General features: G+C 40.2%; 1 protein-coding gene across 1 annotated transcript in view; it reads left to right on the forward strand.

Annotated features, from left to right (window-relative positions):
* The window catches only part of LOC144595763 (von Willebrand factor D and EGF domain-containing protein), a 178,922-nt gene that overhangs the window by 72,462 nt on the left and 80,889 nt on the right, over positions 1-25,571 (forward strand). Inside the window, exons 13-15 of the mRNA XM_078403383.1 lie at positions 11,713-11,849; positions 19,145-19,306; positions 22,564-22,668. Of these exons, the coding sequence (XP_078259509.1) occupies positions 11,713-11,849; positions 19,145-19,306; positions 22,564-22,668 (404 nt within the window). The remainder of the gene's footprint in view (positions 1-11,712; positions 11,850-19,144; positions 19,307-22,563; positions 22,669-25,571) is intronic.

Consider the following 25,571-nt stretch of genomic DNA (forward strand, 5'->3'; position numbering starts at 1 on the left):
CATTTTTTTCTGATGTGACACCATTCCTTCAGATTTGGAGACATTTACTTTTTATCAGATTAAAAAATAGTTCAATTATTTCAGACGTAGTGGAACAAGAAGATCAGATCAAAGCACATATGACTGTTCACCAGTGATTGCATACATGATGGATGTATCTTATTACTTTTTACGGTTTTGACCCAGGTCTTTGTTATGAAAATGCTAGGGATTTCTCTGTTGCTGCCACACTAACAGCCAAATCTTGTCCTTGGTAACTGTAACTTGGTAACTGGCATAATTAAGGTTGAAAACTCATAATGTTTCAACCAGTTTTCAATGGTTGACTGTCATGTTATTAATGAATAATTTCTGACTGCTGTATAATAATGTTGAATAACAATTGCTATTGCTAATAATAGCAATATTAATTGCTATTTGATATGCAATTGATATGCGGTTGACTTTGCAATTACTGACAATACTATTGCTACTACTTGTAAATAGCTTCTGATTCAAAACTCTGTGATGAAACTTAGCCCTGTTTGATAAACTGGAGAATAAACTAATTTTGATGAATTAAGATTTTAAAATGCTGCAAGTATTCAGTAAGTAAGGGGGAAATAAAATTAATGTTTCAAGTTTATGACCTTGCATCTGAGCTGGAAAACATTAGATAGTAGACGTGTTTTAAGTTTTAGGTAAGGATGGGGTAGGGAAAAACTAAGAGAATAGAGACTGAGAGAAAATGGATGACACAGGTCGGTGTCTCCTTTGAAAGGATGGTGGGGTCTTGTTGATGGGAACTAATCTGTCTGGAAGAGGTGAAAATAAAAGCAGAATAAAAGAGGGTTAATTTAAAAAATGTTGAAATTGTGAGAAACAGAATATAGCAGTTGTTAAAGTTCTGGAATAAAACAATCATGACTGGATCAGCAACAGAAAGGTCTCGATACCTAAACAAAACCTGGGTGCTTTTCTTTCTTCTTTCTCTTCCTGTAAGATGACATTACTTGCTTATTAGACATTAGAACTAGTGTTAGATTCTTAAAAGATTCATAATGTAAACCAGTGTGGTGATGAAAAGATGTCCGTTTATTTAGCTATAACATGTGCACTCACTAAAACAGATATCTAATCCAATCAAGTGCAACATCATCAGATCAAATGAGACGAAATGTTTGAGTTGTCATTCTCCATGCCTTCCACAAGCTCTCTTCATTGATTACCTTTAATTTTGTGTCTCAGGCCTGAATTCACAAAGATCCCCTGCACTTCGATTAGGACATTTAAAAGTTGCAGTTCACTAGTATGCATCTACATTGATGCGACAGCCAAGAAGGCACACCAACACTTCTACTTCCTGAGGGAACATGCATGTCTCCAGTGACTCTTACAAGCTTCTACAGATGCACCATAGGAAGCATACTATCAGGTTGCATCACAGCTTAGTTTGGGAACATCTCTGCCAGAAACCGCAAGAAATTGTAGAGATGTAGATTTAGCCCAATCCATCACTCAGAGCAGACCTCCCACCAGTAACACCATCCACACTTCACGGTGTCTCGGAAAATCAGCCAATGTAATCAAAGACTTGTCCCACCCCACTCATTCCTTCTTCCCCTTGTACCCATCTGGCAGAAGGTAAAAAAGCTTGAAACGCGTACAACTAGATTTGAGAACAGCATCTTCCACTCGGTTATCAGGTTTCTGAAGGTCCTATCAACTAGGGTACAGTCCGATTCACCTCTACCCCATTATGTATATAGGACCATCTATGGTACTAATGCGTTACAAATGCTGAGAACTATACTCTGCACGCTTTATCTTTCCCTTTCCTTTATTTATTTTACTTGTTTGCCTTGATTGCCTCTGATCTGTTTGGATAGCATGCAAAACAAAGCTTTACACTGTAGCTCGGTACACATGACAATAATAATCTAAACCTAATCCTAAACCTTTTCTCATCTTTGAGTGCAGAGCGGAAGACACTAACCTGTCAAAAGCCTCACAATTCATGCTTGCTTAATTAAAAGCTGCTTTCAATTCCCTTTGCCTTTCAATGCTTTCAGACTTTGCAATTCAACTCTCATAGCAAATGTTCATGTTGAACAGAACTCATCTTAGAAACTATTTCTTGTGACTGTTCATACAGATATTTCAGACGTCCCTTAGTCCTAGCAATTTGCAATCCCTTAACTCCGGAGTTGAGGCGACCTGTTTATTTGGACTCATCTTCCTATATATTTCTCGCTAATCAGCTCTTTCTGTGGGTTTTCTTGCAGACATATTTACCCTTTCTCTGTGCCATGCATTTTAATTACTTTATGGCAGAAGAATGAAATGCACACCGTGGGAATCTATGATCTTGTTAACTGCATCTTTCCCGAGGCTGGAATGTCATTTAAAGATCTCTTATCTTGTTAATAGCTCCATATTTTATGTCTCTGTCAAGTAAGAAGCAGGCCAGGCCAATTATTTAAACCCATCACTCCTATGTTTTTAATTTTAACAGTACTTTGTGGATTCTAAAAGCAGTTGTACTTTACAACTGAGTTTGCATTTTACTGAATTGTTTCCCGAGTAATGCATTTTTGCCTTAATATTTAATTATTTTATAACATGATTAGCGGTCTTGATCGTACTATATTTTAATTTAAAATTAATCCCTAATAACCTACACATGTCTAATATCCTGTTAATTTTTATTATATTCCTGTCTTGTTATCAACATAACAAGATGGAAAAGGCTAGTTAAGCACTGGGTTGCTCATCTAACTGGCTGCCCCTCATCAGAATTTGGGCTGTGAGTTTGGCAGGTTACTCTACCGTGAGTAGCTTAGAGCAGATGAGTCTAATTCAATTTTAATTCAATGTCTAAATGAGCACAAACCCAGCAGGGAATATTGAAATTGGAGTCCTGGCTGATTTTTTTCGTTCAAAAATCTATGGATTTTGATGTCACCTGCTGCACCCTAATTGTGCCTTGTCAAGCACAGGAAAATTAGACAGGCCAAATACAATGCTCTTCATTCACGGGTGAGACAGGAAGGCACATTGTCGATTAACATATATTTATGAAAACTTACTGAAACAGCACAATTGTGATAAAGATATTTGTAAATGCCTCCTTTCATCGAACTATGGCCAGCCCATATACCATCCGCAAATTATTCGCTGGACTTTGTCATGCCCGAAGATACTATTATGTGTGCTTTTCTGTTCAAAGTGGCGACTGTAATCTTTCTCCCTATGAACCATTAGTTGCTGGAATTCAGTTCATTTGGCTCTTTTGTTAAAGCACAAAGACTTTACCTTATGCAGCCATGATGTCTTACTATAACGTGTTGAAAATCGAACTACATGCAGATCTCCTTTACAATAATATGCCAGACACTATATGAATTAGGGTGTCAAAAATGTTATTGAACACATCATGTGGACACCTCCATCTCTGTGACCTCAGGCAGAATTATGGACAACAGTAAAATAACAGCATGCATCACATCTCAGATTTATAAGACTCTTATCCTAATGTACTTTTAAATTAAGGAAAAACCATCGCTTTCTTAAGGCATGTACGTGGGAAAGAAAGGCCCTACATGCATCTTGAGAACAAAGGGAAAGCAAAGGAACAATTAACTTCTCAAATTAATTAGTGGCGCAATTACATGAATGTGCATTATCTTCATGCGATAATATTGCAGAGTGGTCCATTTATCTTCAATTTTTGCTGCATGTAACTATACTGGCCTAAAAAAGTGCAAGTGAACTTCTAATTTCCTGAAGATACACACAAAATGCTGGAGTGACTCAGCGGGCCAGGCAGCATCTCTGGAGAAAAGGAATAGGTGATGTTTTAGATCTAGACCCTTCTTCAGACTGATTTCCTGATACCAGCATCAGCAGCAAAATAAAGTTGTGTCAATTTGTTAAATTGGCTGTAAATGTCTGCAATGCCAAAGATCAGCCTTGTGCATACAATAGTCGGATACTTTCCTCAGGAAGGCCTCAGATGCCAAGAGGATTAACAAGCTTATCAAGAAGGCTGGCTCCGTCCTGGATGCAGAGTTAGATTCATGGGAGGTGGTTTTGGAGGGCAGGAGCATCTTGGGCAATACAGCTCACCCCCTCCATGACACACCGGTCAACCTGAGGAGTACCTTCAGCAATGGACTGGTTCCACCAAGATGCAGGACAGAACACCACAGGAGAACCTTTTTCCCTGTGGCTATCAAACTGTGCAACTCCTCCCCCTTCTGTCGTGGGGTAGACTAACTCCCCTCCCTCCCCCCCTTCCCAATCTTTGCACAATCTTTCCATCTACCACTGTGCCACCCTAAATGTGCTCAATCCTTTCCACTCGTCACTTTAATGTTTCATGTATCTTGCGTTTTTACGATAGAACTGTTGCAGACCAATTTCCCTCCTGAGATAAATAAAGTTCTAAATATCGTATCGTATCATATCAAGATGACCAGAAACACTCCCTTTTAAGATGTAGTTTGACCAGAGCATTATACAGCATGAGAATCACTTTTTTTTTCTGACCTCTATAGTTTTGCATTCAACATTGTATTGTTGCTCTGCATCAGTTGGCTGTGTGAGTGGAGAACCCATTTAGACACTAAGGATTTTTAAAACCTTATCCTTAACTATTTCAATGACATTTATGAAATATTTTGGTTGGCCTTCTTATCCTCATTATGGTTTTTATTCATTCAAGGCATGTGAGCCTCACAGGCTGAGCAAACCTTTAATCTCCCATCCCTAATTTTTAGATTTACATTTATTATTGTCACTTGTACAGAGGTACAGTGAAAATCAACACATAAAAAGATAACGCCTAAGCCTGGTGACTCTCTACATGCTTGTCCCAGAAGTGGATCTGCTGTCATTCATTACAATCGCCCCACTCTTTTAAACCTCTACTCCAACACAAAACATTATTCCATTTATCCTGTATCAGTACACCGTGGATGACCTGATTGTCATCATGAATATTCTTTCCACTTACTGGATAGCATGCAACAACAAAAAAGCTTTTCAATGTACCTTTATTGTAAGCTTTATTTGTAAGCTCTCCAGGCAAATCAGATAATATTATCCAGAAATACATTCAAGTCAAACTCAGGTACAATAGATAGAGTAAAGGGGAAGATTCAGAGTGCAGAATATAGTTCTCAGCATTTTAGCGTATCAGTTCCATAGACAATTAGGCTTGAGAAGGATGTGGTGAATTGCTGCCTTGAACTTTTGCTGTCCTTGGGGTGTGTGTATACTCACAAAGCTGTTCAAGAGGGAGTTCCAGGATTTTAATCTAGCGATGGTGAAGGAAAGGTGATATATTTCCAAGTCAGGGTGCTATGTGGCTTGGAGGGCAACTTCTAGTTGATAGTCCTCGCATGTTTTTACTGCCCTTGTCCTTCCAACTGGTAGAGGTCATGGGTTTGGAATATGTTGCGTCAAGAGTTTTGGTGAATTGCAGCAGTGCATCCTGTAGATGATGAAAACTAGTGCTACTTTACGTTGATGGTGGAGTGAATGAATGGTTTTGGATGTAGTGCCAAAGGAGGGGGCTGCCCTGTCCTAAATAGTGATGAACTTCTTCAGAGTTGCTGATGCTGCGCTCATCCAGTCAAGTGAAGAGTATCCCATTATGCTCATGACTTGAGCCTTCCAGATGATAGGCAGGCATTGTAGAGTTACGATGCAAGATACTCTCTGAAATCTTTACTGACATAACTTTCACCAATGAGATACAAAATAATGTTTTTGTCTTCATTTACTCTTTACAGGTTGAAATTTACCCTCCTAATTATCATTGTAACATAGTTGTATATGCTTCTAATTTTCAATCTATTCCTTTCCTGAACATTTTTGGAAAGGTCTATTTTTCCTTTGATTCACACTGATTTACTTATTAACTTAATGAGCACATTCCAACCTTATCTGATTTTAGTTATTTACATAAATAATAATAATAATAATAATAAGCATTTATTTTATATAGCGCTTTACCAGGTGCTCAAAGCGCTTTACAAAAACAGTCATAACATAAAAACAAACAGACAAACTATCCTGAACTATCAAACTAAATGACCATTTTAAGCACAATGTAAATTATATACTGAAGTTAGATTTTAAAAAAAGGCTGGAGTAACTCAGCGGGACAGGCAGCATCTCTGGAGAGAAGGAATTCCTTCTCTCCAGAGATTCTGCCTGTCCCTTTGAGTTACTCCAGCATTTTGTGTCTACCTTCAATTTAAACCAGCATCTGCAGTTCTTTCCTACGCATTATATACTGAAGTGTTTGGAACAGTTTGGTTTTGCTGTTGCCAGTTAGTCGTTATAAAGTTAAATATACCTTATTCCGAGTTTTTGGGAATTATAGTTCAGATCCCTCTTGATATGCTGTCACGAGAAGTCAGAACTGGAGCCTTACAAAAGCATACTCAGCCGTCAGTGTGAACTTTTTCATTTCAAAAATTAAAGGCTCATTGAGATGTGTAATTTATGACAAATTATGGAAAACCTGTCACTGGAAACATGTCCTCTAGGATTTAGATTAAAGAATCTTAATTTATTTTATGTAAAGCCATAGATCTGAAGTAATACTTGATGTAATAACCAATTATAACCTTAGAGTTTTTGTGCAAAAGAATGAGCAATGCCCTGAACTGGAAAGGGTTTCTGCTTTATAATTGGTAGTTCTTGAGCCAATGAAGCAATATTACCTTCAAATTTTAACTCTTTTTAGAGTTTAGAGAGATATCCAGCTACAGTGGAAACAGGCTCCTCAGCACATTGAGTCCTTGCCAATCCATCTATGTTAACCCACTTGTGCATCCTACACACTCAGGGCAGTTTACAAAAAGGCCAGTTAACCTACAAACCTGCACATGTTTGGAATGTGGGAGGAGACTGTTGTTTATTGACTACAACTTAGCATTCAATACCATCATCCCCTAGAACTTACCAAGCTTAGCGAACTGGCTTTCTGCTCATCCGTTTGCATTTGAATCCCCGACAACCGCATGGACACACCACAATCAGTATGGATGTTCAACAACACATTTTCCTCGATTACCATCGAAACAGGAACACTTCAATCAAGCCTGTGTGCTCCATCTCCTGCTCTACTCACTCTATACCCTGCAGCCAGGTAGAGTCCCATCACTATGCATAAATTGGCTGTCAATACCACCATTGTTGGACGAGTAAAAGGTAATGAATCAGAGTACAAGAGGGAGATTGACAATCCAATTGAATTGTGCCAGAACAACAGCCTTGCTCTCAACATTTGCAAAATCACTCAGCTGATTGTTGACATTAGAAGGATAAAGCCAAGGATCCAGAGACAGAGAGTCAACAACTTCAAGTTCCTGGGCCTGTAAATCTCTGAAGATCTGTCCTGGGCCCAGCATGTTGATGCCATCAGAAAAAAAAAGCCCATCGACACGTCTCCTTCCTTCAAAGATTGAGGAGATTTGCATGTCACCGAATAGTCCAACAAAGTTCGACAGGTGTACACTAGAGGACATACTGTGTAGGAAATAACTGCAGATGCAAATTTACACCGAAGATAGACACAAAATGCTGGAGTAACTCAACGGTCAGGCAGCATCTCTGGAGAAAATGAATAGGTGACGTTTCGGGTCAAGACCCTTCTTCTGACTGAGAGTCATGGGAGAGGGAAACTAGAGGCATAGGAAGATACAAAGAAAAAATGAATGAAAGATATGTAAAGAACAAATCAAAGCCAGGAACAATGATCGAGGAAAGGTGGAGCCAACAATGTTCCATTGTTGGTTGTGGAAAAGGTGATAATGAGTGGATACAGACAGTGAAACTAAGGAGGACGGCAGTGAAGCTAATTGGATAAGTAGGGTGGGGGAGGGACGGAGAGAGATGGAATGCAAGCGTTACTTGAAATTGGAGAAATCAATATTAATACAGCAGGGTTGTTAGCTGCCCTGTATGTGGTGCTGGACCTCCAGTTGTGACTAGGAAGCATACTGACTGATTACATCGAGGCCGATTTGGTAACTCAACATTAAAGGAACAAAGGATGCCGCAGAAAGTGATGGATGTTGCCCAGTCCATCATGATGATATTGACCACCCAGAAGGCCAATTTAATCAAAGACTCTTTCCACTCTGGCCACACTCTCATTGCACTGTGACCATCAGGAAGGAGGTACATGACCCGGAGAACTGTGATCTCCAAGTTCATGAACAGCTTCTTCCCAGCAATCATCCGCCTCTTGAATCCTGCACATCTCCAATCCTACCTCAATACTATGATCTGCAAAGAACTTTCTTTGGTTGCACTACATACTTTGGGTTTGACTATTATTGTCTTGTTGCCAGGTATTGCTGATTAATTTTGTGTTATTGATTACTGTATATTTAAGTGTTATTGTGTTAATGGGCCTGTAAAACTGCATAAAGTAGAAATGTAATTGTTCCATTGCCATACATATGACAATTAAACATTCTTGAGCCTGAACTCTTGGTGTTTTCTGCCATTCCTTAACGTTGTTTCTAATGTTGCTGAATTGCAGAATCAATTTGTAACATTTCAACGGCTAGTTTACAAGCCTTTTTATAATTACAAATCACCTGATTAAGAAGGTTTGTACTAAAGGATGAACAACAGCCTGACATACATGTTCTTATTGTCCAAGCGGTCCAGTGCAGAGTGGGTAACCACAGGGACGGCATACTTAAACTAAACCTCTTCCACCCAATGCATGCTGCGGGTGGGATTTGTGATGCCTTCTCCTTAATGTGCAGTGCCAATCATGATGTTAAATTAATTAGGACTTCAGCCAGGGGTCTCAATTTTAAGAGTGGCTTGCACCACTCTGAAACCAGCCGGCGTTTCTCAGAGCCGACCCTGCATTTCTTCAAGTAGAGGTAGAACTGGTGCAAGTAAGGGCTAAAGTAACTTGATTCAACAAGCATAACTCAACACTTGAGAGACTGGGCTCCATATTTATCTTATGGTGCGCAAATTCTTTAAAGGGGTGGCATGGTGGACTAGCAGTAGAGTTGCTGCCTTACAGCACCAGAGACCTGGGTTTGATCCTGAGTATGGGTGCTGTCTGTACAACGTTTGAATGTTTTCCCTGTGACCGCATGGGTTATCTCCGGGTGCTCCGGCTTCCACCCATAAAGACGTACAGGATTTGTAGGCTAATTGGCTTTGGAAAAATTGTAAATTGTCCCACGTGTGTAGGAGAGCGTTAGGGTATGGGGTGATCACTAGTCAGCGCGGACTCGGTGGGCCGAAGGGCCTTTTTTCACACTGTATCACTAAACTAAACTAAAACTAAGGAGTTAGTACAGAAGTATGACCTATCTCAGAAGGACCACAGAAATAAATTGCATGGGCAATGAGGAGTGATGTCAGGAAGTGAATGCCTGCAGCCAAGAGTGATAGTAGGGTTTGGGTCTTTGTCTCCAGTGACTCTCTTCACCTTATTTCTTTGGATATTTCAGCTTTTCTTACCAGTTGCTATGGATCTAGCTAAGGTTCTCCCTATTATATCTAAAACCTCTGCTTCAGAAAGTCTGTAATATTTTTTATCCGTCTCCCTTCCAAATGTATGCTCATTAAACAGAGGAATATCTCTCATTACTCTGAACATTATCTTTTTTGCTGCCCAATATGTTCAAGCATAATAATGTAAGGTTGACACACAAAATGAAACATTGTTATTTGACATGTTAATTTACACAGACAAATTGTGCTCATCTGTTAATAATATTGTACTTTTATTACACTCATCCCTTACTGGCGAAGGATTTATTATTCAGTTGCTAATGCGATGGATTTGAACTGTATCCTTTGATTCCTTCCACCTCTGGTAGAGGTTTCTCCTTAAAGCAGCAGCCATTCCCCATAATTTTGTGTGTGTGGTCCCAGCAAGAGCTCTTTTAACTTTTCATCCATTGTGTCTTCACAAATAGCAACAGAAAATGCTCTCCCTAAATTTTGATGAGGAATAAATCCTGTCAGAGGATTGCTTTCAGTGGTGGATAACATGGAGTAGTGAATGGTTGGATTTGGCAGAGTTTACAAAACGGCAACTATTTAATGAGATTCTATATCCCAAGAATAGAACGGATTGCCATCATCACTTAGAATAGAATATCAGAGCACATCTTGAGGTTACCCAAATGTTTAATTTGTGTTATTTCTTATTCTGAGTTTTTTAATTTATTTGGGATTGTGCACGGTTTCAGCAGTATAGCAATTGTCAAGGTTTTCAATGAGCTGGTTGCAGTGACATTTACACCATAAATTGGGTGATATTCAAGTTTTCAAGGGCAATTTATTGTCACGTGTACCAATTAAGGTACAGTGAAATTCGAATTACCATGCAGCCATACTAAAAAATAAGCAACAAGACATAAAAGTTAACATAAAGACCCACCACAGCGGATTCCCCATGGTCCTCACTGTGATGGAAGGCAGAAAGGTCCAATCTCCTTCCTCTTTACTCTCCCACGGTCTGGGCAGTCGAACCATCCGCAGTCTGGGCGATCGAAGCTCCCGCGTCGGCACGATCGAAACTCTCGCATCGGGGCGATCGAAACTCCTGCGGCTTGGACTCCCCGATGTCGGTCTCTCACCAGAGACCGCGGGCGCCGCAATGTTAAAGTCCGCAGGCTCCCGCGGTTGGAGCCCCAAAGACGACCCCCAACAGGGATCGCGAGCTCCGTGATGGTAAGTCCGCAGGCTCCCGCGATGGAACTCCTGGTTGATCTCCAGCAAAGGCCACCAACTCCTCAATGTTAGGCCGCAGTGTAGACAGAGATACGATACGGAAAAAATCGCACCTCCGTCCAGGGAAGAGATTAGAAAAAGTTTCCCCCAACTCCCCCCCCCGCCACTCCCCACATAAAACAAGCCAAAAAACAATAAAATACATACATTTAACACATACAAAACAGAAACAAAGAAGGAAAGGACAGACAGACGGTTGGCGAGGCAGCCATTGCTGGCTTCACCCGGTGGCGTGTTGTTTAGTTTTATTTAGTGTTAGAGATACAGGGCGGAAACAGGTCCTTTCAACCCACCGGGTCCGCGCCGACCAGCGATCCCCGCACATTAACACTATCCTATACCCACTAGGGACAATTTTTACATTTACCAAGCCAATTAACCTACATACCTGTACGTCTTTGGAGTGTGGGAGGGAACCGAAGATCTCGGAGAATACCCACGCAGGTCACGGGGAGAACGTACAAACTCCGTACAGACAGCACCCATAGTCAGGATCGAACCCGCGTCTCCAGCGCTGCATTCGCTGTAAGGCAGCAGCTCTACCACTGGGCTACCGCGCCACCATTGTTATAGATATTGTTATAGATTCAATAATTTATACATGATTGTCTTTCCAGTAAATATGAAATAAACTTCCCTATAATGTCTTGCATTTGCTTGAATGCCTTCATTGTCTTTCATTGTCTTTCTTCCTTCTGTGGTCGACATAAAAATCTTTTTGAGAATTGTGAGTGTTAGGTATGTTTAGTTCTAATGAGTTAAAAATGTAAGTAATTAAAACTAAGTTATGTTTTTCTCATTATAAAAAGAAAACATCTGTGTTTGCATTGAAATTTGCCATATTAAAGAGTCATCACTATTTGCAGTTAAAATGGATTTTCAGCATGTCTTCTTAGTGCAGTTCAAATTTATTGTGGATGCTTTTCCATTTTTAAGCTCGGCCTCCTGAGATTACTGATATGGAGAATAATGGCCTCTGTGATATTCGAATCTATGAATGCAATAGTATCAGAGTATTTGGCCTGGGCTTCAGGGACTCTCCGCATCTCCAGTGTGAAGTTATCAGCTTGGCGGTAAGGACTTTCTGGTATAGTGTGATTTGAAATTATGTGTCCCTTTAGACTGCTTTCATGCTTGGAGCAGATAAAACTGTAAACAAAATTACACAGTGACACATACTTGCACTTACTGACATGGACTGTAAATTTAATGGTCAAGCCATGACAAGCACTGTTAAAAATAAAATATTTCCATTGTAATACATCGAGAAAGTAAAATTGTGATTTATATTTAAGGGAGGAATAATGGCTTTCACTCTGCAGAACAAATTATGAGATAGTAGCTGATAAAATATATTTCCCAAGAATATTGATCGAATGAGTTTGACTGGACTCTTGTCTGCTCACAAAAAGAAAGGCAAATTCCAGTGAAGCCTACGTCTATCAAAGCCATTCAGTAGAAATCAGATAAGTTTACGAGAGAAGTTTATTATCACATGAGTCTGACCATGCAAGTATACATTAAGAACAAAGTAAAAATAATACATGACATACTTTTTTTCATTCCAGTGACCTATTGCAATCAAAGCCAAGCTGTCTAAGAGCCATATGTTGATTTTATCTTGCCAACTAAATAACATAAAACTATCCAGTGCAAACTAAAGTAATCTCAGGCAGCATGTGCAAGTTGGTACAAACCTTTACTGGTCATATAGTGTCCATTACGGACCAGGAATGTGCACCAGTGATCATGCAAATAGTTCTGATTGCATTGCATGGATTGGATTGTGCTTTTGAAAGATTGTGGCCTTCCATGGTGAAACAATAACAATTTGGGGAACACTGGCCCCATTCAAACAGGTCAGCTTAGGAGGCACCAACATATCTAAAGCCCTTGGATACTGGCAGACCAGAGTTACAGGTTACAATTCCAACAGAATATTACATGATAGTCTATTGTTACAAAGCAATTGCCTGGGATAGTTAGAGTGCTTACCTGGGATGAAAACGATTATACAGCAAGGACAATTGGGCACTTGCACCAGTGTACATGGTATTACATGATAGTCCATCTGACAAGAAATGTGGGACTTAGGCTGAAATGAAAGCTAGGCAGTTAAAAGTAAGACCTTCCTGGGAAGAAATCACCCAGCTGTTTGGTCAGTGCATACTCCGGAGGCCAATGAATGACTTTGTGTTGTGTTGCACTTTGGGAAGTAGAAGGTACGGGGAAAATATACAGTTAAAAGCAAGACCATTGATGTACAAAGTTGGGGTACTTGGGGTACAAGTTCATCATTCCCTGAAAGTGGTAATACAAGTTAACAGAAAGGTAAGGAAGACATATGGTAAGTTTGCTTTTATCGTTTGGGGCCATTGAGTACAAGAGACAGGAAATCGTGTTTCAGCTTTTGAGGACTTTGGTTAAGCTGCATTTGGAGTATTGTGTGTAGTTCAGTTCGCCCCAGTACAGGAAGGATGTGGAGGTGTTGGAGAGGATATAGAAGAGGATTACCAGAATACAGCCCGGATTTGTGTATATTAGCTACAAAGAGATGTTGGACAAAGCTGAACTATTTTCTCTGGAATGCTGGGGGGTGTGGGGAGACCTGATAGAAGCATATAAAAATTATGAGACACATAAATAGGGTAGAGAGTCAGAACCTTTTTCTGAGAGTGGAATTGTCAAGGACTAAATGGCACGGCTTTAAGGTGAGATGGACAAAGTTTAAAGGAGATGTGCAGAGTGCGTTTTTCACACAGAGATTGGTGGGTGCCAGGAACGTGCTGCCAGAGGTGTTGGAGGAGGTAGACACGATAGTGGGATTTTAAATAATTTTAGATAGGCACACTGATATGCAGGGAATGGAGGGATAAGAATCATGTGAAAGCAGAGGAGATCAATTCAGCTAGGCATTGTGTTTGGCATGGGCATTATGGGCCTGTTGCTTTGTGGTATTATCATATAACATAGAGCCAAAAACTGTGATAAAGTTCCATGGTAGTGAATAGGAACGTGAATGGGAACATGAAATATCGAGAAGTGAGTTTGTAATAAAATGTAACAATGCCTTGTGATAAAAGGGAAAGACGAAAGACATTCTTCAAGAGGCATGGATTTGCATTGCTTGGGTGTCTGTTGTACTTGAAGCCAGTCTTTGGTTCTGATACGGTTGCTACCTACTGAGGCAAATAGCAGAGGTTGCACCACCAGCAAAACATCCCATGTTAAAGGCAGGTATGTAGGTTAATTGACTGGGTAAATGTAAAAATTGTCCCTAGTGTGTGTAGGATAGTGTTAATGTGCGGGGATCGCTGGGCCGCGCGGACTTGGTGGGCCGAAAAGGCCTGTTTCCGCGCTGTATCTGAAATATGAAAAAATAAATAAAAATTTAATAATACAAGTAGACAGCCTTGTCTGACATAACAGTAAATTAAGTGTTATATCACAGGAGTCATAGTTAATACGTTCATAAGTTATAGGAGAAGAATTAAGCCAGTCTACTCCATGATTCAATAATGACTGATCTATCTTTCCCTCTCAACCCCATTCTCCTTGCTTCTCCCCATAACCTTTGACAACCTTACTAATCAAGAACCTGTCAATCTCTGCTATAAAAATACCCAATGGCTTGGCTTCCACAGCCATTTGTGGCAATGAATTCCACAGATTCACCACACTAACTAAATAAATTCCTCCCCCTTTCTAAAGGTATGTCCTTTTATTCTGAGGCTGTGCCCTTTGGTCCTAGACACTCCCACTAGCAGAAACATCCTCTCCACATCCACTCTATCCAGGCCTTTCACTATTCGGCAAATTTCAATAAGGTCGTTCCTTATTCTTCTAAATTACAGTCGTAGAGATGTCAAATGATCATCATATGTTAATTACAATATTAAACACCGCAGTTTGGACGATTCTGTTATTTGTGCGTAAAGACACTAAGCGACCCAGAGCAGAAAATTGCCAAGTTTGTTCTTATTCTGTGCACGTTGACTTCAGTTAGTACTGCTATTTGTCAGTGTCCCTATGCAGTGTCCCAATTCTTATCAAGCAATGACTCCATGAACACAGAACTAATCTCAGATGTTCAAAAAACACTCAAGTCCCCACGTGGATAATTGCTGCCTTGGCAAGCTGCATGAGGATAGAGGGCAAGGAATCAGTGACAATGGGGAAAAATGGGTCAATAGACAATAGGTGCAGGAGCAGGCCATTCGGCCCTTCTAGCCAGCACCGCCATTCAATGTGATCATGGCTGATCATTCTCAATCAGTACCCCGTTCCTGCCTTCTCCCCATACCCCCTGACTCCGCTATCCTTAAGAGCTCTATCTAGCTTTCTCTTGAATGCATTCAGAGAATTGGTCTCCACTGCCTTCTGAGGCAGAGAATTCCACAGATTCACAACTCGGAAGGGTTAGGAGGTCTGGTGACGTAACAAAATGTGGAACAAGTGAAGGGGTCTGAATACTTTCTGAATACACTGTACATACTGGAGGCATAATGCCCGGTAATGAAGGTAATGAACCTAACATTGATAGATGAGGTACAATAAAGTAGGCTGTTTGTTCTGGTTCATGATGAGCTCTTTGTGTTTGTTAGACAATAGACAATAGACAATAGGTGCAGGAGTAGGCCATTCACCCTTTGAGCCAGCACCACCATTCAATGTAATCATGGCTGATCATTCTCAATCAGTACCCCGTTCCTGCCTCCGCTATCCTTAAAAGCTTTATCCAGCTCTCTCTTGAATGCATTCAGAGAATTGGCCTCCACTGCCTTCTGAGGCAGAGAATTCCACAGATTTACAACTCTCAGAGTGAAAAAGTCTTTCCTCATCTCCGTTCTAAATGGCCTACCCCTTATTCTTAAACTGTGGCCCCTGGTTCTGGACTCCCCCAACATTGGGAACATGTTTCCTGCCTCTAACATGTCCAACCCCTTAATAATCTTATACGTTTCGATAAGATCCCCTCTCATCCTTTTCCATCATCTTCAGTGATGGAAATTCTTGAAAAATATCCACTAAGAGATGTCGGGAACGCTTGATTTTTGCAATTCCCTAAAATATCTGAAGAGGGAAGTTGATAAATTTGTACTAACACCATAAAGACCATTCTTCTAAAGATGACTGCATTGTGGAAGAATAGACCATCTTTAGAAATATCTAATACTTTAGAAATGTAAGAAGATATTCTCACCTTGTTGAACATAAAACTGAAAATATTTCTGAATATATATATTTTATTTTTAATTATGTTGACTAATTTATTTATTTTGATGATTTTTTTGTTGTAATACTTACAGATATTGATACATGTAAATAGTGATTCGTTATGGCAGGTGGTTTATTATTACTTTAATTTGCTATGAAAGCTGGATTTTCACAGCATCAAGGAGTTCATATCATATCATATATCTACAGCCGGAAACAGGCCTTTTCGGCCCTCCAAGTCCGTGCCGCCCAGTGATCCCCGTACATTAACACTATCCTACTATGTGGAATTGAAGAATTCTGACAGCGAATCAATACAGAAATTCATGGGGTTTTTCATGGAAAGTTGAGGCCGCTCATTAATTTGTCCGAGTCAAAGAAAATAAAGCATGGTTATTTATTCTTACAATACAGGCAGAATCTCATTTACACCAGACATTGATGCCCAATATATAGTAGTAGTAAGGTACAAGATAGAACCCTTTGTGTTTTTTAAATACTTTTTAGTGCAAATATTTAAATATATCGATAATATGTTTTATTTAAAAATGCATTTTATTGAATGGAATAGCCCCAGGGTGTCTTGTACTTGGCAGTAAAGCCTTCTTTTGTATCAGCATGATCTTTGAAAGGTTGCTGTTATTTATTGCAGTCAGAATGGTCGTGAAATTCAAACTTTTATCACTTATTAGTGTTTTTGGCATTAAATCCTCTCTCCCTCTCCCTCTCCCACTCCCTCTCCCTCTTCCTCTCCCACTTCCTCTCTCCCTCTCTCCCTCTCTCCCTCTCTCCCCCTCTCCCTTCCCTCTTCGTCTCTCCTCTCTCCCTCTCCCTCTCTCCTCCCTCTCCCTCTCCCTCTCTCCTCCCTCTCTCTCCCTCTCTCCTCCCTCTCCCTCTCTCCTCCCTCTCCCTCTCTCCTCCCTCTCCCTCTCTCCTCCCTCTACCTCTCTCCTCCCTCTCCCTCTCTCTTCCCTCTCCCCTCTCTCTCTCTTCCTCTCTCTTCCATCTCCCTCCCTCTCTCTCTTCCCTCTCCCTTCCTCTCTCTCTTCCCTCTCCCTCCCTCTCTTTTCCCTCTCCCTCTTCCCTCTCCCTCTTTCCCTCTTCCCTCACCCTTTCCCTCTCCCCTCTCCCTCTTCCCTCTTCCCTCCTCCTCACTCTTCCCTCCTCCTCCCTCTTCCCTCCTCCTCCCTTCTCCCTCTTCCCTCCTCCTCCCGCTTCCCTCCTCCTCCCTCTTCCCACCTCCTCCCTCTTCCCTCCTCCTCCCTCTTCCCTCCTCCTCCCTCTTCCCACCTCCTCCCTCTTCCCTCCTCCTCCCTCTTCCCTCCTCCTCCCTCTTCCCTCCTCCTCCTTTCTCCCTCTCCCCCCTCTCACCCCCCCCCTCCCCCCCCTCCTCCCCCTCTCTTCCCCCTCTTCCCCCCTCCCCCCCCTCCTCTCCCCCCCTCCTCTCCTCTCGCCCTTTCCTCTGCCCCCCTCCTCTCCCTCCCCCTCCTCTCCCCCCCTCCTCTCCCCCCCTCCTCTCCCCCCTCCTCTCCCCCCCTCCCCCCCTCCCTTTAACATGAGATTTTGATTGATCATTTATCTCAATACTAACCTGCAGAATTAAATCCCATTTGCCTTGATACCCTTAATAATTAAAAATCTTTGTAAATCGCCTTGGGACATGTTTTGCTATGCTATAAATGATATGCAATGCAAAATGTTTTGGTTACTTCTTAACAACCATCAAAAACAGGATATTTCATAATTGTCTCATGCTCTTTATAGCATCTTGCTCTGGGCAAATTAAGTGGCATGCTCCATCTGTTATATTAGTGATTGGACTTCAAAGTGCCGTTTGGGTTATTAGGCACTTTGAAGCTTCGTATGCACATGAAAGGACTGGATGAATACAATCTGTTTGTTTTCTTCTTTGGTGACTTGCATCCATAATACGGGTATAGGTTAAAAATCTACCCGACCGGAAACTTTAATTTTAACACCTTAATAAAGAGATTGTCAGTAAATACATTAGTAATGTGCTGAACAAAATGTTATGGTGATGGAAAGTTGAAAGATTGTTGTAAACAGACCATTGAGATGGGCAGAGATAGTATTTAGTTTCAAATTATATATATATTAATGGGAGTCAGGGTTATTTTAGTATTGCATTAGGAAAATATATTGTTTTTACTGAGTCTTAAGTATTCTTTCTGGATCTTTTTTAGATGTCTGATATACACATACCAAATGACTAATTAAATAGCGTTCATTACAGAAGTTGGATACACAAGGGACTGCAAATGCTGGAATCGTGAAGAAAACACAGAGAACTTAAAGGGTCAGGTAGATCTAGGGAGGGAACAGATAGGTGACGTCTCAAAGAACTGCAGATACTGGTTTAAATTGAAGGTAGACGCAAAATGCTGGAGTAACTCAGCGGGATGGACGATGTTTTGGGTCAAGACCCTTTTTCAGACTGAAGAAGGGTCTCGACCCAAAACGTCACTCATTACTTCTCTCCAGAGCTGCTGCCTGTCCCTCTGAGTCACTCCGGCATTTTGTGTCCAGCAGGTGATGTTTCAAGTTAGGATGCTTCTTCAGACTGGTTGGAGAAGAAGCTAGAAAAAGCCTGGAAACTGATAGATGGATGCAGGGGAGGTTAGGTTGGCAGATAGGTGGAGTAAATGACAACGGCTAGAGGTGAAAAGGAGGCAAAAGAGTGTCAGATAATGAGAGGCGAAGCGAAATGTAAAGCTGGAGGAATGGATGTGTGTGGAAAGGGACAGTGGGTTGGGAAGAGAAAGGGAGAAAAAAGTGAAATGGGAGATGGGTGTACGAAGGGAGGGAGAGGAGTAGGGTTATAAAGGAGGGGAAAGGAACAGGGTAAAGCCCCTCCTTCATACACTAATCTCACATCTCTCAATCCCCCATTTCCGCATTTTTCCCATTGGTTGTGAGATAACTTATTTCAGTATGTATCATGTTGCTACTGATCTATCCTGTAGGCTATGAACTAGTATACCATATCCCTCTGCTTCCTCAAAATATTTACATTTTATTTTATTGTCTCTTTAGTAGCATTGGTCACAACAATGGTATATAATTCATTTATCATCATATACATCCATGTGAAACTCATTTTGTCTGTATCTCCTTTTATTGTTAAACACAGTATATAAATAATGAATGGGTTCCAGGAGCTAAGCATACAACGAAAGCAGAGTTCCTGAGCACCAAAGCGGTTGATTGCCCAATTCCAATCTTAATAACTATGGAAACTGAGACTGTGGACTTCATGTTTTCAGACAAACCATTTGCCAGGTGGCAAATAAAGGTAAGATTTTTGAAGAAATCTGTACAGAAAATTCCAACACAATTTAGCAATGCAAGCTGACACAAATATGTGAAATGTCAGTGCTTCACTAGGCTTGAAGTGTCTGCTTCCTACTTGGCTCTTCTACCTTTTGCACTTTGCTGCTGAAATATGCAGTTTTATTGACAACGCACCCAAGAGCTCATCCGTGAGGAATGTTCTGTGCTTTAAGGAGTAAATTGAAAACTATTCTGAAACAATATTTGGGTGAGTGAGATGTCATTCTGTCAGGGCAGGGAGAATATGGAAAAAATATTGATGTTTTGTTTAAATGCTGGACGTTCATCTTTTATCAAATGATAGATGGATTTCCTTCAAAATATGAAAAATGTTGATCCAATATATCAGCTTTTTGCAACATGACATGTGGCAACTGTAGCAATCTTGAAAGATGTAACTTAAACATGGACTAGGGTTATGTGTTTCCCAAAGTTCTCAATTGCATAAAGTTTTCTTGCATTACGACTGGATTTGTTGTCAGCTATTTGACAGAGATCACTTGGTCATTGATTACATTATTAAATCATACAAACTAGATACGATTTTCTTGTCCAGGAATTGTAATACTCGAACTCAAGCTTGTTTTCATTCTGTCGTACATAGTTCTAACTGGCATGATTACATGTTTTTTGTTCCTTTCTTGAGGCAGAACTAATACATAAATTACTATGCCACCAAAGAGTGAAATCACATAATTAACAGCAGGCGAGGTAGGGCTTTCCTCACCAGCGATGCTGACTGTCACCAATAATGAAATAAGAGGTTGCCTACCTCAATGAAAATTAGCAACTATGAACAATATAATTATCATCCATTATTCGTTTTTCAATTGTAATGAAAATATCTGGTGCTGAATTTGCTGATTTTTTGTAATCGCTTTTCACAAGCATTTAAGTGTTAATTGTTCAGTTACCTCCAATATTTGGTTTTAAATTAAAATTAACCTGTTAGTATATTGCACAATTTCCTAGTCATATTTTTAATGTTATCCATATCTATGCAACTAGCTAAGAACCAATGCTTAAAGCATTCCCCACCGTTGATTATTAGCATTCATTAGGATTGAAATTAATTTACAACCTAAATTTTGTTTTTGCGCATCAGAACCTGCAATTTCCTAGTAAGGCCCTAAAAAACCCCATCATCTCCTGTTATCATCACTTCTTTCTTTGGTAAAGGTTTAGCATTCTAATTTTATCTTGAAATTATTTGGCCTAAATTTTTTAACAGGTGGATATGCGCATTCATGGAACAAAGCACATGTCCATTTATACAATTGTACATTGTGCCTGTTAGAAAACCTGATGGTGTCCGACCTCTTGATTTTCTTCATCACTCAACCTCCAATTCCGGGGATTGTACAGCATTACTCAATACTGCCATTGCCTCTGAATTCCAATTCCTCAATAGAATTGAACCATGCAACTGGAAATTTCTTGTTACTTACCTACTTGCCTACTTACTCTCCCTACTTACATCCTTCAGAAGCATTAACCAATGTGGATATGTGCCGAAGACCTGTCCCATAAACAGTTTTAGTCATCCATCATCCTGCCATTTCAAGTTCCACTTATTTATTATGGCCTCAGCAAATTGTTGGACAGTTCTTTTATTTTCATTTTAGAATCCTTTCTTGGCCTCGCACTATAACATTCAAATGGGTTTAACTTGGACAAGTGCAAGATGATGCATTTTGGGAAGTTAAACCAGGCCAGGACATAAACGGCAAATTGTGGGCTGTGAAGAATGTTGCTGAACAGGGAGACCTAGGGATACAAGTAAATATTTCCCTGAACGTGGCAACACAGGTAGACAGCATGATGAGGAAGACAAATGGCATGCCTACCTTTATTAATCGAGCCAATAAGTACAAGGATTGGGATGTCATATTACAGTTGTACAAAATATCGATTAGGACCTCTTGGGGTGTTGTGCGCAGTTCTGGTCACCACACCAGATGAAAGATGTGATCAAGCTAGAAAGAGTGCAGAAAAGATTCATAAGGATGTTGCCTACATTGGAGTATAAAGGAAGATTGGATAGACTGGTTTGTTTTCCTGAAATGAATGAAGATAAGACATGACATGATAGAGCTAGATAAAATTATGAAAGGCAAAGACGATAGATAACTAGAGTCTTTTTCCATGGTAGGGGTGTCTAAAACTAGATGAAATTGGTTTGAAGTAAGAGGGAGGATATTTAAAGCAGATTTGGCAAATAACTTTTTTTCAGAGTCAGAATAGTTGATATCTGGAAAAAAATGCGATAGGAGGTGATGGAAGCAGAAACAGTAACAATATTCAAGAGGCATTTAGGCAAGTACTTGAATGAGCAAGGCATAGAGGGGCATGGAATTAATGCGGGAAAGTGGGATTCGTATAGATAGGCATGATGGTTGGAATAGTCATAGTAAGCCAAAAGGACCATTTATGCGCTGTACAACTCTTTGTGTTTATGATCACCTTCCAAATATGTCAGTAAATCCCAGGCTTCCCCGCTTTACAGCGCATGAGCCGAAATCCAGAACATATTTGCACTTAGGTAGTCCTGGTAGTTCCAAACAGAAAAGCCACTTAAAATCAGTTCTACCTAGAACATGTGTATAGATCATTACATCCAAAATATTCTGTTTTATTTCGAAGTTATTTTGTTTTAGGAAGATATTTCCATTGCCACGGTGGCGATTTCTCCATTTTATTAATGCCTTCACCAATATCTCATGAATGTCCTCCACCCACTTTATTCCATGTAAAACTTTCAGAGACGGTGAGTAGCAATGCTTGAAAGTAATGCACGAGAGATGATATAAAACTGAACCCAAAAACAGCTGGGAAACAAATGAAATGTAAGTCAAAATGTGGGGGGAAAATGACAGTCCCACTAGGGTTGAATTCCATGCTAAGTTCTAAGCTGCATCTTCCACCAGCAGCAGCTGCTTGCTTCCCAGAGTTTGTATGACCCCCACACATAATCCTCAGTTATGAAACTATTTAGGAGGTGAACTCTGGAGACGATCACTGTTATTTGTCACCTATGAATTCAATCATATGTTTCATTATATTTTTCCTGTATTTTTTAACTGGGAGTTAAGACATGCCTCAAGTATAAAATCTGCAAAGTATTGATAACTCAAGATGAATTAATACAAGATTAATTAAAGATGAATTAATACAAAGTATTTTTGCCAAAAGTGTTGCCTATTTCTCTCTAATTGACAGATTACAAATGATGGATCCTTGTTCAGTGATTCGAAGGTTTTGACACTTTATGATGGAGTTTGCCAGATCTGTGATAATATTCCAACTGGACTTTGTAAGTTGAAGGTAATTTGAAATTCCTGAATACTGAGAAATCTTGATTTTAAATTGGAACTTTAAAGGTTGAAAAGAATGTAATTTATTTGAATTGAATTTGTATTCTGCGTCAGTTGACATCTGGTGAGTAATATGTTACCACAGTGAAGATCTTCAAAGCAAGCCTTTTGCCAAAACACATAGAAATATTCTGTTTCTCTAATATAAATATAAGGGGAATTATTCCCCTATAGGGATGCACTGCACTGTTCCAAACTCAAGAAAATTAGACACAGACTGTCGAAAGCCAAGGTTTAGGCCTTTAAAATATAATTGGGGATACTGCTGGAATATCGCCATCGAAAGCCAAGCTCAGAACACGAGTATATCTTATATTACTTGTCCAGCCAAGGATTACCATACCCTTTATGGAGGAGCATTCAAATAGCATCCCTTGTGCTCGCAGTCTTTCAACCTAGCCATGAAAGTTCGGATGATTTTGTGTTATTCATACATATATTTAATTCACATATTTGCTATTTCTATTTTGTGTGCCTGGTAAACATAAGACTTGTAGCCTCAAGCACCATTCACATACTCAGGGTATTTACAAGCACTTCAAGGCTAATGAGTAATTCTCCTGAAGATGTAATCATGATTTTTAATGTAGGAAAATGGGGTTTATATATGCATAGTAATACTCGTACAAGGCATTGTGATAATGACTTAATACATTTTCTCCTCTTATATTAGTTGAGAGATAAGCATTGTTCCGAAGCTTTGAAATAGTGTGATGGGATTGTATAAAGCCTCGATTTAACATCTCATCTGAAAGACAGTTATGCTTGAAATTGTTATTACTTTTTAAAATTAACTAATAGTTTTTAGGCCATCTGATTGTTAAATATCAAAATTTAAAATATCAAGCTTTATTTTATTGTAAATAAGAGATGCAGGCATAAAGATTGATTTGATCACGTGAACACAACTATGCATTGTTTTATCACTGAAAATCTATAAGTGCCTCAACTGTAAACTCTTGAATTCCCTCCCTAAAAATCTCCCTGATCTACATGAGAGCAGCGACTGTACATATATGTTCAACATCCCTTGGAAACTTGTCAATTGCAAGGATTTTAATTTTGGGCTGTGGCATCAGGGAAGAAATGAGTGAAGTGTTAATTGGAATGAGCTTTGAAGAAGAGGGAAGTGATCAGGAAAGCAAGGTGGGAGTTCCCAGGAGATGACTGGTTGGGAGAGGATGAGGGTGCTATTAGGGAATTGATAGAGGTTGGCTGAGGGGAGGAAGCAAATGTAGGGCTTACACTGCACTACAGGTGGGCACATGCACTGAAGAACTATAAAAGGAGTGGAAGTGATTAGAAGGAAAAGTACGTGAAAATGAATAGGAGATGAATGGAGATAGCAAATTGGTTGAGCAAGGTCTTTGGCATTGCTCAGCAGACTTGAACATGGAGCATTTATAAATAAAACAACTGTATCATGATATTTAAATAAATGACATATATCACATAACATGATTTTAACTGAAAGAAAGCGTGCCACTCTTTGAACTGCTTTTATTTCCACTTGGATAATTCGACAAAATCTGGCATCAATACTTTGGATTTCTTTATTCTTCTGAAATGCATCCACACTCTCAATTGGTGAAATAACTTGCCAGATTTGCTTCTAACTGTTTTGTTTCATTTGAATAATCAGGAATATCTTTTTTCTTTTATTAAATATTGAGGAAGAATTTAATATTTTAAGTGTTAATTTGCTTCAGGAAGTAAAACCCAGTGTGATAAGATGTCAATTTTGCCAGTTTCCCTTCTGTGACACTAATTATGTGATTTTAACTGACAGAAAGTGTGCCGCACTTTCACCTGCATTTATTTCCACTTGGCTAACCTGACAAAATCTGGCATCAGTGCTTATACCTAGCCATTTAATCTCAGCTGTCACAAGTTTCCTGTTGCCATTCTATCAAGCACTTTATCCGACACTATCCGAGGTCCTTCCCAAGACCCCTCTTCACCTTGTCCTTCTCTAATCTTACAATTGCCTTCTGGATGTTTATCACTGTTTAAGAAGGGACAGGGCTGACTGTACTTTCTGAGGAGGCTCTGCTCTTTCACCGTATGCAATAAGATGTGGCAGATGTTCTATCAATTGGTGGTGGCTAGGGGCCATCTTCTTCGCTGTCATGTGCTGGGACAGCAGGGCGAAGGCCACAAACCCCAACAAAATTAACAAGCTCATCAGGAAGGTTGGTTCTGTCTTAGGGGTGGAGTTGGATTCACTGGAGGTGGTCTTGGAGTGGAGGAGGATGCTCAAACTGCAGAGCATCTTGGACAATACAGCTCACCCTCTCCATGACACACTGGTCAACCTGAGGAGCATCTTCAGCAACAGACTGGTTCCACCAAGATGCAGTACAGAACGCCACAGGGAATCATTTTTCCCTGTGGCTATCAAACTGTACAACTCCTCCCCCTTCTGTCATGGGGTAGATTAACTTTAGGGGCACCTTACTCACCATTAGTCTGCGGTGTGCAGTATTAAGTTTTGTTCAAATTGTTGCGCTCTCGTGAACCGTTTTGGCTTTACTTCGGACACATCCCCTATAAACTAAACATTGCCATTTTGATCTAATACTTCCATGTCCATCTTATGTCACATCGGGAACCCAACGGGTATCCACGTGTGTGCAGTTGCGGGAGGGTTGCCTGGTTCGGCGGTGGCACTCCTGCGCAGCAGCGCCGGGGGAGCGAAAATCAAGTAAGAGTATTGGCTAAACAAGAAACTGCAGATGCTGGCTTATGGGGAAAAGAGATATAAAGTGCTGGAGTAACTCAGCAAGTCAGGCAACATCTCTGGAGAACATGGATAGGTGAACATGGAGTAACTCAGCAAGTCAGGCAACATCT

The sequence above is a fragment of the Rhinoraja longicauda genome, chromosome 8 (genome assembly GCF_053455715.1).
Source record: "Rhinoraja longicauda isolate Sanriku21f chromosome 8, sRhiLon1.1, whole genome shotgun sequence".
Taxonomy (NCBI): domain Eukaryota; kingdom Metazoa; phylum Chordata; class Chondrichthyes; order Rajiformes; family Arhynchobatidae; genus Rhinoraja; species Rhinoraja longicauda.